General features: G+C 38.2%; 2 protein-coding genes and 1 pseudogene across 2 annotated transcripts in view; all 3 read right to left on the bottom strand.

Annotated features, from left to right (window-relative positions):
- Positions 1 to 2145, bottom strand: part of tprg1l (tumor protein p63 regulated 1-like) — a 4710-nt gene extending 2565 nt beyond the window's left edge. Inside the window, exons 1-2 of the mRNA XM_043246034.1 lie at positions 1831 to 2145; positions 220 to 311 (exon numbers count right to left, since the gene is read on the bottom strand). Of these exons, the coding sequence (XP_043101969.1) occupies positions 220 to 311; positions 1831 to 2028 (290 nt within the window). The 5' untranslated portion in view covers positions 2029 to 2145. The remainder of the gene's footprint in view (positions 1 to 219; positions 312 to 1830) is intronic.
- A 967-nt stretch (positions 2146 to 3112) lies between these two features.
- On the bottom strand, positions 3113 to 6103 carry LOC122350809 (nuclear factor 7, ovary-like). The gene is made up of 6 exons (XM_043247540.1): positions 5696 to 6103; positions 5531 to 5626; positions 4578 to 4808; positions 4473 to 4495; positions 4275 to 4396; positions 3113 to 3845 (listed from the first exon to the last, which is right to left on the bottom strand). The coding sequence occupies exons 1-6, from the start codon at positions 6086 to 6088 to the stop codon at positions 3346 to 3348; spliced, it is 1365 nt and encodes a 454-aa protein (XP_043103475.1). The 5' UTR covers positions 6089 to 6103; the 3' UTR covers positions 3113 to 3345.
- A 3053-nt stretch (positions 6104 to 9156) lies between these two features.
- LOC122350141 lies at positions 9157 to 12212 on the bottom strand (annotated as a pseudogene).
- Positions 12213 to 14792: the final 2580 nt, after the last annotated feature.

Below are 14792 nucleotides of genomic sequence, written 5' to 3' on the forward strand. Positions count from 1 at the left end.
GTACATTGCTCACAGATGCTATAATCGCATGCTATTTTCATCCGTACACCGAGGTAAAAGACCTCAAGGTTCTCTTATAGCAAACTAAAAACAATATTTCCCAAAAGCCAGTACCATTTTTGTGTAAAGGTTGCAACCGAGATCCTTCCGTTGATTTAAAAATGCATGCAATGAAAGTCAAACGGATGTTGTGCTGTAAAAGTGTGGCAATAGACTCACTCTGCTAGCAGCCATACGCTAAGAACCTCTCCGTCTTCTGAAGGCAAGGCGACCGTGCGGATATCATTGACTGCCTGCTCTATGGTTCCTGGCTGAGACCGGAACAAAAACAGCAGCTTATTTAGGCCTGGATGCTTGAAAACACACCAAATAGAAGTCAATAATTAATAAAGAAATAAAAATATATACTGTGGGCACCGTGTAGTTTTGAACATTATAGGCCAGTGCGTCAACTTTGAGTCCAAAATTCGGGCTTTATAAGTAATTGTGTGATATAAAGTCGCAATTCTGACTTTTTTTTTAAATTGTGACATAAACTCAAAAATTTGAGTTACATGAGTCCAATTTTGAGCAGAAAAAATTTCCAGAATGTTACAATTCTGAGGAACAAAGTCTTTTTTTTTTTTTAATTCAGTGGCGGAAACGGCAAAAGACAAAACAAAACACTGTTAAAATAAAATAACCTTTACCTGTCTTTGGAGGCTTAGAAAGCTCTCGGATTTCATAAAAAATAAAAATAAAAATCTCTATTTGTGTTTCGAAGATGTTACGGCTAATTAACGGCTACACCTTAAGTATATCAAAGACATTGGGATCCCTACTTCTTTACAGAAACAAAAAGTTGTTGAGAAGTGAATCTAACAGTGTTTTGTTTTAGCCGATTACGCAGCTGTTTCGTCCTATATTGAATTATTCTAAATTTATGATCAAACACACAAAAATAAGAGGGAGATGCTTTTAGAGAAAGTGATGAAGAAAAGAAAATGGGTGATAATGTTTCAGGAGCTTGTGGTAATGGTGACAATAGTGACCATGACGATTCATCAAAATTATGACATTTACATCACAAAGATTAAACGGCGGGTTTCCAGTCACTGATTTCTATAAATTCGCAACATTTGCAATACCAGCAGAAATGTTTTGCTTTACAACATGAAGACAATAAGTACTTTTTTATGTTTGTTTGTCAAAGACGTTAACAGTTTTAAAGAAATGTGCACCGTAATTAAATTTTAATCCTTCAGTTTACCACTGCATACTATTTTAAACTGTAGAAAGCAATATAAAGTAAGCTATATGCAGTAGGCTACACATTATGCAGTATATTTAGTACACTAGCTTCTTTTTGTGTAGTAATAATAATAATAACTTAATATCACATTAATCAGTGATTGAACTGCTAAGTGCTTTCCTAATTCTAGTTTTAATTAATGTTAAAAGACGTTATTGTTTTCCGACTGCATGTCATTCCAGCTAAAAGATACCGCTATAAAAATAAACGGCCGTGTCACAAAACCTGGTGAGCTCACTATGTAGACAGCATCTTCAGACAGCACGGGCGTTCACATAGGATCGGTTTTTGCTCTTCTTTAATTAAAAAATAGTAATTAAACGCTCACGTCTCTTAATCCATATCACTGCGCTCATTTTATGAACGCGATAGAGGTGTCTATGATGATCATCCGTGCTGTCAAGGAAGGCAGCGTGTTAGGTTTTGACACACAACCCAATCCAGTCAGCGCACGAAGACGCAAAAAATTTTACACATATATCACAACCTCGGCTACCGAGACCGGACGTGTTGTGACAAATGCTGGGTTACTCGCTCACCCTAAAGACGAAATAATCCTTGACTTTGGCCCGCATGGTGGGGTTGTGGACATGGAAAGGCGTGAGGGTCTGCAGCGGAGTGCAGCAGGCCACCGAAGCCCCAGCCCGGACCAGATCCAGCCCGTCGTCACAGTCCGCCGGGTGTAAGACCGCCGCGCCCGGGCTCTCGGGGTCGACGCTGTCGTTTAGCTGCAGCATTTCACCAAAGCGTCGAGAACGAGCCGCGAAGATCTGTTAAAAGCGACTGCGCTCGGGTCCAGCAGCGCCGTGTTGCGCAGGGGAACGCCCACCTGCTCCACTCCACAGACGATTTAAAGGAACCCGTTCTGTTTATGAGTTACACTCGGGTTCTTAAAGGAACAGTTCCGCCAAATAAGCAGGATGGGACAGGGGAAACTTTATTATATCTTGTTGAAAATAGCAGCAGAGCTGGGTAGTAACTGATTTTGTGTGATCTAGATTACGTGATTACATGTTATAATGCTTATAATCAGATTACATAGAATTTGATTTTTTAAAATAATGCATATATTTATTTCCATGCATTGATTTATTATGAATGTAACTATTACATTATTACATATTCAATTAATAATATTCTTATTTGTTGTTTACATTTGCAGTCAATGCTCTGAATTGGGGTAAAAAAAAACGGTGCTTAATGGTTGCTTAATAATGCCATGCAGGTAAATTAAAATGTATATTTTAATGTTTGATTAATTCATTTGACATTTAATTAGTTATCACATTTTATCAACTCACAGACCTGCTGCAGTTCAAGCATTAAGTTTGGAAAGCCCTGGTGAACTTGTTTAATGTTTAATAGACTGGATGATGTAAAAATATTTAACTTTTTTTATATATATCAGTATTGTTATTAGTAAGTTTAAAATAAATTCAATATAAAATTACTTAAAATGAGTAACCTCGGTTACATTTTCATCATGTAGTCTATACAGAACTATGTATAGCAGTTGTGTGAATGTCAAGTTAGCATGTTAGCAAGTTAGCATGCAGCGAGGCCAGTGTAGTACCATTCCCAAAGGAATGGTAATTATTGTTTTAATTTTTTGTAAAATTATCGTCTATGCGTGGGCTGTGAGCTCACATCTAATGTTTTGAGGAGTATGTGTGGCAGTCATATATTTACTGTTTACTTTATGTCGGTGTAATGACAGCATGAAAACAACCTTTACTCATATTAGAAAACGTTATTATAAGCTGGCTAAAGTAAGGTGGTATGATTGATATGATATGATATGATTCAAACGCTGGCCGGGTATGTGCTTGCTCATATATTGATTTCAGATCATTTTGAACCAAAAAAAAGATACGGCCTGCGGCTTTAAAGCTCTTTATCACACAGGTCTCTCTAAAAATGCTCGACTCATAGCATTTGGTTCAGCAAAGAGTTCAAGCAATTTATTCAAAAGAAATCAATACAGTATCGATGCATTTAAACTATTTGTTACACTTTGATTTAAGACTACAATTTTAAAAAGTATTTTTCTGCTTTTACAGTTTAACTGGTAAAATCCTTAGACACTTAACTTCATCAAGATTACAGAAAAATGGAAAGACGACGTCGGTGAAGGTGGCCGTGAATGTGTGTAGATGTGTGTTAGTTACAGGGTCAGAGAACGATACTGTTCCTCCGTCATAGTCCAGATCAACCCTCACACACTCAAGATGCTCTTCAACAGGAGAACCGGGCCCAAGCAGTCTGTACGGATCGTACTTCACACACCAGACATTAGTGTTACAGAAATCACGTCCCTTCCTCCGGTTTGATTCTGTAGTTACTCCCAGACTCCAGCTTTCACACATTTCAACCTCCACTTCCCAGAAGTGCATCCCTGAGCTGAAACCTTCTGAGCCCAGAACACACTCGCAGACGTCGAATCTCTCTGGATTATCAGGAAGATTTTTTTTGTTCCAGACGTATCTCGCAATGGTCAGATCATCAGACAGGACGATACGCGGATGAGCCGTGTTTGGATCCAGAGTCATAGGAGCTGATGAGACAGAAACAACAGATGCATTTATTCTGACGCTCATATAATGATAAAGAGTGTTGCGTACACAGATTATTATGACGCTCGTCCTATAGATCAAGCTGTGTTGCAAAGTAAATATGTGCTTGAGAAATTTCATATTTTCATCCCATGTCAACTTTAACCCAACTGTTGGGTTACATTCAGAGCGTTCTTCATTCTCCTCAGGAGAAAGCGAGAACATAAGGTTTATGTTTGTTTTATCCCATCTTCTAAGTCTTTCATTGTGCTGTAAATTGTTTTATTTCACGCAACGCAACATACAGACGAGATGTCATTTAATTGCGTTAGCAACTGTCATTTCGCGTGACGGAAATGTCTTGAATTACATAACATAATGTCTCCCCCCATGCATCATTTCCCGTGTGCACAGATCATCTCCAGACCTACTCTTTTGAACAGAGTTCAGCATCTTCTTCCAGACTTTGTACGGCAGGTTGCCCAAGTAACGTGGAACATAAATCAAACCTCCAAAAGGCATCTGTGGATCCGGCGGTGATGAGATCTGGATTCTGGAGGAACATTCAGGATCAGAACTGCTCTGTTTTTTCAGAAGCAGAGAAACAGAGGCACCAGCAGATCACTCACCTTTCCCTCATGACCGGAAACTTCTGCAGAACAAACACACAATTTATCATCAGCGTGTTTATCAGACTTCAATGAATCGATCGATGATTGAGCTGAAATTTAGACCTCTAGAAAGGCGGCATCATTGGCTTCCATCATCTTCTCCATGTCTTTGATTATGTTTGAAAGAGCTGAGATGTGTGTGTTCATCTCCTCCAGCTTCTCCTTCATCATCTGCTTCTTCTGCTCCTCTTCCTCCCTCAGTGCAGCGATTGTAGACGCTTCTTCATCTCTGAGAAGCTGACGGAGTCTCTTAAACTGCTCTTTAATCTGATGTTCTGTGTATTCAGCCTGAGACTGAAATCAAATCACATTCACTTCATCTCTAAGATCGAACTTATACTGGAGCGGCATGAAGAGCGAGTTCCTAAATGTGGGTTATTTAACTAGAGCTGTAACTTTCTTAATTCCATTCACTTTAAAGTGCCTCTATATTATGGATTATGGAAGGCTGACATGCATGCAAGGTCATTATTTTTTATAATATACATTTATTTGTACCTTTTTCAAGAACTGCCAGTTGATTCGCTCAAAGAAGGAATTTCTGGTAAAATATTTACTTTTTAAAGAGTGCAGGGTAAATAGCTGAAGTTAATATCTGAATCTTTAATAATAATGTTAAATAATGCAGTGATACAAGCTACATTTTTCAATTTTTAATCAAACATATTCTTGATTTATGTACTGCATAACTAAATGTGATGAGGCAAGAAACTTTCTACATATTACAGATATAAATAACAATGAATATCATGCATATCATGTGCAGGGTTCCATAATTTTTGACCAGGTTATAAACGAGACTTTTTTTGAAATGCAGAAAGTTTTCTATAAGGGTTTAGGGAACAGAACATAAAAACCATTTCAACCCACCTATAAACAGTACATATGGAAACCCAACATGGTCTCTATTAAAGCAAATAAAGGAACATGTAATTTTGTCTGGCACATCCATTAAGTTGTTCTAATTAATATTTAGTCATGAAAATATGTAATACATCAGTAGAATCAATCTTCACCTTTATATGTTGAAGTGTTCTCTCAAACTCTCTTTTAAGGTTTTCTCCATGTTCAAGTTTCTTCTGTAAAGACTTCAGCTCTGTATTGAGCTCCTCCTAAAATTTAAAGTGAAAATCTAGACACTCGAGACTTCTGTAATATGCTCAGATGTAAACCTGTCTCACCTTATATGCTGGAACATCTTCTCTGACGGGTCTGAATCTTTGATCGGCATGTTTCTGTGTATCTTTGCTCACTGAAGCTCCGCTCCGCTGTTTGTCCTCCAGACCGAGGAGCTTGGGTTTCTCACCGTGTAAACTGCAGATCTCCTCAGATCCCGCTGAACGGCTCTCATTTCTCTTCTTCAGGTACGACTCGCACACGTTTTTTAACACAAGATTACAGGAAGGATTTTTTGAGGATTTTGACCCGCAGACGGGACACTCCTGGATTTCCTTAGTTCTCCACAACTGTTCCAGACACTCTTTACAGACATTGTGGCTACATGATAAAAGAACGGGAGCCTTAAAGATCTCTTGACATACAGGACAAAACACTTCTGTATTCAATGAATCCATTTTCACTGTTTTGAGCTCTAGAATCGACGCTTTAGAAAAGAAAAATAAATAACCACACCTGTGGTCTTTTACTATGTAGCGTGCGCATTTCCTGTATTTGGCCCATAAAAGCACAAGTGGGTGCGACGACTGCAAGAGTGTTAAAGACTGAATGCAGATAAAGTAGGCCACATTTTCTTAGATGTGCAATTTACACAACTTAATGTTTTATTTCCTTAATTAAATTGGATTTGAAAAAGTCAGCTCACTGATCTAGTATTTAAGCTTCTGCTTTTTCTTCTGAGCCAAAAAAATTGCCAGTATCTCCTCCAAGAGCTTTAAAGCTACAACTACCAATTTTGGGTCAGACCTTCAGACTGTTATTAAGCTAGCTGATTTGACTTTTAAAAAATGATCCGACACATGGTTTCATTAAACGGACAATAAAAAAGACTTTCATTGATGGCATCAAACATGTAACAATCATGTAATTGTGGGTTTTCATCACTGCAGTAATGGAAAAGAGAGCAAAGGAAAGGAACTTCACAGACACAGAATTGGAGATACTGGTAGATGAAGTTGAAGCCGACTAACAGATATTGCTTGGTTAACTCATTTATTGCAAACTAAAGAAAAATGCTGAATGGGAGAAGGTCACAAATGAGGTTAATGCTCTGTCCGGGATTATAAAGGACAGTGACACCATGTAATGCCAAAAGTGAAGGTAAAACAAACCAAATGGAATAGGAAACATTTGGAATTGCAAACATTTTATTTCAATTAGTAAAAGTTTTATTTGTAGGATACATTCAATTAATGTCAACATGTTTGTCCTTAATAGCAACACCCATTGTGTCCTCGGAGCTTGAGGAGCCTGGGCCCATCATTCCTCAAGAGTGCTGAGCGAGGTGGTGCTACTAAATCAAGAGGATGCGAAAAAAGCCATTAATGACCTAAATGTATAACATAACAAATGTATTGGTTCAGTTTCTGAAACGGATATCGAATATCAAAGGGTGGACAGGAGTTGGATGTACACGGGAATGGCTTTTGTGTGATTCGTTGCTTGCTCCGACATCGGTCCTAAATCATGACACAAATCCAGCAATACATGTTTGGGAAAGCAGTACCTACTTAGAAGCCACTCTGCGCTCTCGTCAAGCAGATCAGCACGATCTTTTAAAACGCATTTGAATCATTTGCCCCGTTTTTCAATAATGCAAGACAAGCCATTGGACTCAGAAGACATTTGTCACAGTACTGTAGATGAATAAGATGAATGATAATTATCTGGGGTCAATTTGTGTTTTTTTTACATTTCTTAATAGTAGCCATTTTGAAGGTTTTTGGGACACATCCTAATGACAACGACGAGTCAGTGATGTTCAGAAGAGGATGTATGACTTCTGTAAGCACCTCTTTTAGCAGTTTACATGGAAAAGAGTTGCTGGTTTAGATGATTTTGACAAGTTCGTAAAATTCCCCATTTCCAACGGAATAGATATTGCATAATCTATAGTGTCTGACATCGTACTTGCACGTTCACACACCTTTTCAATGTTATATTTATTATGTCCTGATTGACGAAGTCGAATATCATTAGTGCTGATGTGAATAACAATCCTACTAAATTTACGTTCAGCATTAGCCAGCACTTTTGAATTTTGCAGAGTGCCCCTATTTTTATGTTCCTGTAACGATTGTCCAACGAAGGTGAGCGTAGAAGAACAACAAGTGCAGTTTATTCAACAAAAGTGAAATCCATAATACAAATGAAGACTTGACTTGCAACAAAAGGGCTACTTACAGCAAACACTGAGAGTCACATAACAAGAATCAACCAATGAGGAACAAGTCTCGTGACCAAGGCAACCAATCAGAACACGACGCATACAGAAGAATACATGAGGGAAAGGGAAGCATGACACTAACAGCATGATCCAAAACACTAAATAAACGACAAAACAAAAACCAAACCTAACGTTACGTAAAAACAAAGTTAAAAAAAAAGCCAGACCACTTCTGGAAAAGCATTATTTGGACAGCTGAGATCAACCATACCAAAACATGGTAGTGTGATGGCATGAGCAAGTATTGCTTCCACTGGTAGCCCACTGGTGTTTAGTAATGATGATAATGATGACCAAAATCATACAGCAAAATCAACCCAGGAGTATTTAAAGGGGAGAGAAATACTGGCAAAGCATCGTAATGGAGGAAACCCAGTCTCTGGTGATGCCTATGATTTCCACGTTTAAGTCAGTCATTGCCAGCGTAGGATTTCCAATATTAAATACTAAAAATGTACATTTTATATATGATTACATTAATTTGTCCACTTTTAGACATAACCTACGGTGGATTTTCTATGTATTTAGAGAACTGAACTTTGGCATTTTTAAGAGCTGGGGCAGTCAAACACACACACACACACACACACACTTCCTGCCACAGGTGGATGCTCGTAAGTGGCTAATACCGCAAATGTGAGTATTGGGACAGGCTCACAGAGTCGGTGCGACAGAAAAGAGAAATCATTTTACAGTCTTGTCAGTTCTCACTCTTTTACTGCATTCTTGAAATGATGATTAATAAAATCCATTACATATCCGTTGCTTTCAGTGGCGTCAGCAAGCCAGTTCCTTGATTAGTGGTGAATCTGAATCACCTGTTTTTAAATGGAGCGGTAGTTAATACACAGAGCTGTAGGTCACATGCTACTGGGGGGGGGTCTTGGTCATAGGCTCACCACAGACACACAATAGCACCATAGGCATGTTCACTGCTATCAGAGAAAGTGCATGCATTAGCGACACTAAGTCAAATTAATTTCCGCGTTCATTTCAAGTTCAATTATATTCAAGACACGCTAACATCTCTGACACCGCACAGAAATGGAAGTAAATCACTACAGTAAGGGCATTAACATATTTAGCAAGTGGATAACTGCAATGATTCTCTGTTACAACCTTTCATAAGAGAAGTTATCACCCAAACAATTACAGCACTTTCAGAAATGTATATAAAATACGTTGAGTATGACAGCATGGTAAATAGAAAACAAAGAATACATATACATTTGGAGTTTGTGGGTGAGAGAGAGAGAGAGAGGGAGAGAAATGTAAAAGGTTAAAGCGCTCTTTTATTTCCTTCTCGGACAAGCAGCCAATGCAGACATTTTGTGGGAAAGATACAATAAACTCAAAGAGCAATAGACACCGTAATATCTGGTACTTTGAGGAACTCAGAGACCATGAAAAGAGAATCCAAGCGCAAATCAATTTAACGAAGTAAAACAAAGATAAACAAAACACGAGAATCAGAAAACCATGGGAACAGAAATGAATAATAACAACTCAACCGAGAAAGGAAAAGACGTAACGGCAAACACAAGGGTTTAAGTACACAGGAGATAAAAACTAAGATGCTGCTGATCAGGTAAAAAGAGGGAGAACCAAAGAACTACAAAAAAATAAACAGGTAAAAGGCAACTGAACTAAACAAAAGTTCAAACAGACAAAGAACATGTAATCATATCATGTGGTATCAGTCAAACAGAGTTGGTTTTAAAAAATTCAAAATGTACTAAATATGTAAGTTATATTTACATTTTAATTGATTTATTTACAGTTTAACTGGTTTTACGGTTTAACTGGTAAAATCCTTAGACACTTAACTTCATCAAGATTACAGAAAAATGGAAAGACGACGTCGTTGAAGGTGGCCGTGAATGTGTGTAGATGTGTGTTAGTTACAGGGTCAGAGAACGATACTGTTCCTCCGTCATAGTCCAGATCAACCCTCACACACTCAAGATGCTCTTCAACAGGAGAACCGGGCCCAAGCAGTCTGTACGGATCGTACTTCACACACCAGACATTAGTGTTACAGAAATCACGTCCCTTCCTCCGGTTTGATTCTGTAGTTACTCCCAGACTCCAGCATTCGCTCTCTTTGACCTCCACTTCCCAGAAGTGCATCCCTGAGATGAAACCCTTTGAACCCAGAACACACTCGCAGACGTCGAATCTCTCTGGATTATCAGGATGCGGTTGTTCGTCCCAGGTGTGTTTCACGCGGGTCAGATCATGAGACAGGATGAGACGTGGATGGGCAGTGTTTGGATCCAGAATCACAGGAGCTGATGAAACAAAATCGGGTGTTTTTATTCTGATGCGCCTATAATGATCAAGAGTGAACTGCACACAGATTATTCTGAATTATGATCCTCGATCTGATCACTGTTCTAAAATCAATACAAAAAAAATTGTGTCTCCCCCCATGCATCATTTCCAGTGTGCACAGATCATCTCCAGACCTACTCTTTTGAACAGAGTTCAGCATCTTCTTCCAGACTTTGTACGGCAGGTTGCCCAAGTAACGTGGAACATAAATCAAACCTCCAAAAGGCATCTGTGGATCCGGCTGTGATGAGATCTGGATTCTGGAGGAACATTCAGGATCAGAACTGCTCTGTTTTTTTCAGAAGCAGAGAAACAGAGGCACCAGCAGATCACTCACCTTTCCCTCATGACCGGAAACTTCTGCAGAACAAACACACAATTTATCATCAGCGTGTTTATCAGACATCAATGAATCGATCGACGATTGAGCTGAAATTTAGACCTCTAGAAAGGCGACGTCATTGGCTTTCATCATCTTCTCCATGTCTTTGATTATGTTTGAAAGAGCTGAGATGTGTGTGTTCATCTCCTCCAGCTTCTCCTTCATCATCTGCTTCTTCTGCTCCTCTTCCTCCCTCAGTGCAGCGATTGTAGACACTTCCTCATCTCTGAGAAGCTGACGGAGTCTCTTAAACCGCTGTTTAATCTGATGTTCTGTGTATTCAGCCTGAGACTGAAATCAAATCACATTCACTTCATCTCTAAGATCGAACTTATACTGGAGCGGCATGAAGAGCGAGTTCCTAAATGTGGGTTATTTAACTAGAGCTGTAACTTTCTCAAGCAGTACTATAGTAGATGCTGTATCTGTAGTGTGAAGGTACACATGCATCCCATCAATGACTTTTCTCAATTTTTTAAATGTCTTTTTTAATAGATTCATATGCAATATAATTTGAAAGCAAAGCACATACATTTTTGAAAATGTGGCAGCCACTATTGAATTAAAATAGTATATTTTCCATATTAAACAACATTTTTGATGATGGTTTAAATTTTGACAGACAGATAAATACAGTAGTTAAGTCTTGCTTTTCGATTTCTAGCGCAAGTAAAACATGTCTAGTAAAAATCGTTCATGCTTTTATTACATTTAGATTAGACTACTGTAACTTGCTGTATTCTGGGATTGGCCAGTCATCCCTATCCTATCTGCAAAGAGTTCAAAATACAGCTGCAAGGCTTTTAATGTGTACCAAAAAACGGGATCATATTAAATCTCTGTATCAGATCTGCCACTGTTTGTTTCTGACAAAGTAAATTTGACAAATTGTCAGTAGAACCAATCCTCACCTTGATGATTTGAAGTGTTCTCTCAAACTCTCTTTTAAGGTTTTCTCCATGTTCAAGTTTCTTCTGTAAAGACTTCAGCTCTGTATTGAGCTCCTCCTAAAATTTAAAGTGAAAATCTAGACACTCGAGACTTCTGTAATATGCTCAGATGTAAACCTGTCTCACCTTATATGCTGGAACATCTTCTCTGACGGGTCTGAATCTTTGATCGGCATGTTTCTGTGTATCTTTGCTCACTGAAGCTCCGCTCCGCTGTTTGTCCTCCAGACCGAGGAGCTTGGGTTTCTCACCGTGTAAACTGCAGATCTCCTCAGATCCCGCTGAACGGCTCTCATTTCTCTTCTTCAGGTACGACTACTTTACGTTTTTAACGCAAGATTACAGGAAGGATTTTTGAGGATTTTGACCATGACGGACACTCCTGGATTTCCTTAGTTCTCCACAACTGTTCCAGACACTCTTTACAGACATTGTGGCTACATGATAAAAGAACGGGAGCCTTAAAGATCTCTTGACATACAGGACAAAACACTTCTTCTGTATTCAGTGAATCCATTTTCACTGTTTTGAATAACTGAAGAAAAAAATCTGTTGTCTGCTTAGACCCAAACCCAAACTGCGTAATGTTTTTATCGTTGTTCTCTATTGATCACTGATTCTTTTATGCTTTTGTGAAGAAGGAAGTAATAACCACACCTGTGGTCTTGGCACTTGAGCACTTGTCTACCTACAGTAAAATACGTATTTCCTGTATTTGGCTCAAATATGCACAAGCTGCCTTAACTTTAAGGTCCAGCTTATAAAATAGATGGGTTATTCCCATATATTTATATATATATATACATTTATTATTCCCGTAAAAATAAAGTAATTATTTTCTTCTATTTTTTATGTTATTAATTATTATTCTTTACTAAATGTTGAGAATTACAAGATTTCACAGTCCACATAATAATGCTTTTCAAAAGTGTCTAAAATATTTCACACAACCATTTTCGGGCACTATTGGTGCATTCGTGATTTCTTGTGTGCGATGAATAACCAGACAGGCTCAACCTAAGATAACCATTAGTTGTGGTGTGGATTTCGTGTGCATTTAGAGAACTGAACTTTGGCATTTTTAAGAGCTAGACCGTCGTGAGCATGCACTTCCTGCCAAATGTGCACGCTCTCAAGTGGCTAAGACCACAAATGTGGGTATTGGGACAGGTTCACAGAGCCAGTGAACAAGAAAAAGAGAAATAGTTGTCACTTGTGCTCTACTGTGGCCTTTGATCTCAAAATTACAATGAATCTAATTATATATAATAATAGATAAGATAAGATGATCTTTCATCTTGTACCGATGTGCTAAATATCGATATGATATGACATTGACGCGGGTCACCCACAGGGCTGGGCCCGGCACCAATTTTGTTTGCGTTTTTTGAGCTTTTCAAACAGCGACAACTTCAATTTCGAGCCAATTTTGAGAGTGAAGGATGTAGCTGATCGGCCAGCAGAAACAAATAAATGAGTGTGAGTGCATTTTTGAAAATGACTCTTCATGCAGTGTGTAACACAGCTCTAAGTGAACGAAAACATCCCGCTCATCTGAAAGTGCACTGTGTATAAAGTTGTTTCACAAAATCACTGAAACGAGTCATTTTTAAAACGAGTCCCAAACCGTTGAAATCAGCATGAAACATTAGCATATTGCTCGCCCACTCCACTTGTTGGTCTGAATGAAAACGTAGATTCATTCTTTGTCACTAGGTGCCACTTTTGGAGCGTTAAAAGCTTACGAACGCTGCTTTAAATTAAATGGACCAATCGCTGGAGGGGTTTGGAAAAATGAATCGTTAAAAGAATCCTTTGGGAGTCAAAACAGTGTTTTAACTCTAGTTAAGTGTTAGCATGAGTCCATAATATGCAATGATAAAACGTAATGATGCTACTGGTGGAAAATGAGGGAGGAGAGGCAAGATTTGAGAGAGAAGTGCTACATGCAAAGTGACCTCGATCTAGCCTCTCAAAGCTTTGGGTCAGACAGGAAATTAAAAAATTCAAGCAGCAGCTTTTCACCAAAGAGTGCCTTGGTTTCTTGGGCTGTACACGGACCTAGCAACATCTGAGAGTTTTCAGTCTCATAGGTAACAATTTGTGCTTTAAAATGTCACAATGTTGGAACATGTTTATTTTGTATTGTGCACTTCTCAGTTTAAATAATAGGTTTTTATGAGTTCCTCCTTTAAAATTTGTATTATTAATGCATAGTATTATTTAGTATGTACAAGTCAAGTTGTACATCTAATTTTTGTTTAAAATTGTTACCTACACGTACGCCCTTAATGTTTATTATTGTCAGTGTGGTTGCAGGAAGGAGCGCTTAAAGACAAAAGAGCAAATAATCATGCAGGCTCAAACCAAACATATACATAGACGCCTCTAAAGACGAGACCGGACAACCTGATATGAAGCAAACAGGAACTTATAAAGCACAAAGTAAATGACAATTGACTGAACACACCTGAACGCAATGAGACAATCAACTGAAGACAGAAAGTAGGTCACACAGAGCTCATGGGACATGAAAGAAACAGTCCAAACACGAGACAATTATACAGTAAATACTGCTCTGAAATTGAATAATAGTTGCATTGGCAGACAAAGGTACTTTGGGAATGAACGTCTCTGTTTACTGCACATTTATTTGAAGTCTCAGAAAATAAATGTTTTTCCACAACAGCTAAAGAATACTTTTTTGGTTTTTACTTGATACTTGAACTCTTTTACACGTCATTAATGTACGAACCTACCGTATAAACTTCAGCAAGGGCAGCACAGACATTTTTGACCTCATTGATATCCAACTAAGAAAAATGTAGAGTTGCACACGAGAGAGAAAAATTATTATTTGACTTAAAGTAAACAAAACTGTGGTGAAATGTGAACAGTGCGATTGGCTGTTGTGTGTCGGGGTCCAGGGTTGCTGGGCAACGGGGGCGGTGCCAGTGATTGCAGCCTGTCATTGAAGGTACATATAAGACGATATATATAAGGTACATATAATTACTCATATACATTACATTTGGATTATGCATGAACTCACTGATATAAAAGCTTTACACTTTTGATTTATTGTTATGCAAATACGACGCTTAAACATATAAACACAAAATCGCCAAATCACTGGAATATGTAGATTAAATAGTATGCAATGTAAAATAAAAACAAGTAAAATCTTAGATGAAAAAAAAAAATAAGAG

This window comes from Puntigrus tetrazona, chromosome 8, assembly GCF_018831695.1.
Source record: "Puntigrus tetrazona isolate hp1 chromosome 8, ASM1883169v1, whole genome shotgun sequence".
Classification (NCBI taxonomy): Eukaryota; Metazoa; Chordata; class Actinopteri; order Cypriniformes; family Cyprinidae; genus Puntigrus; species Puntigrus tetrazona.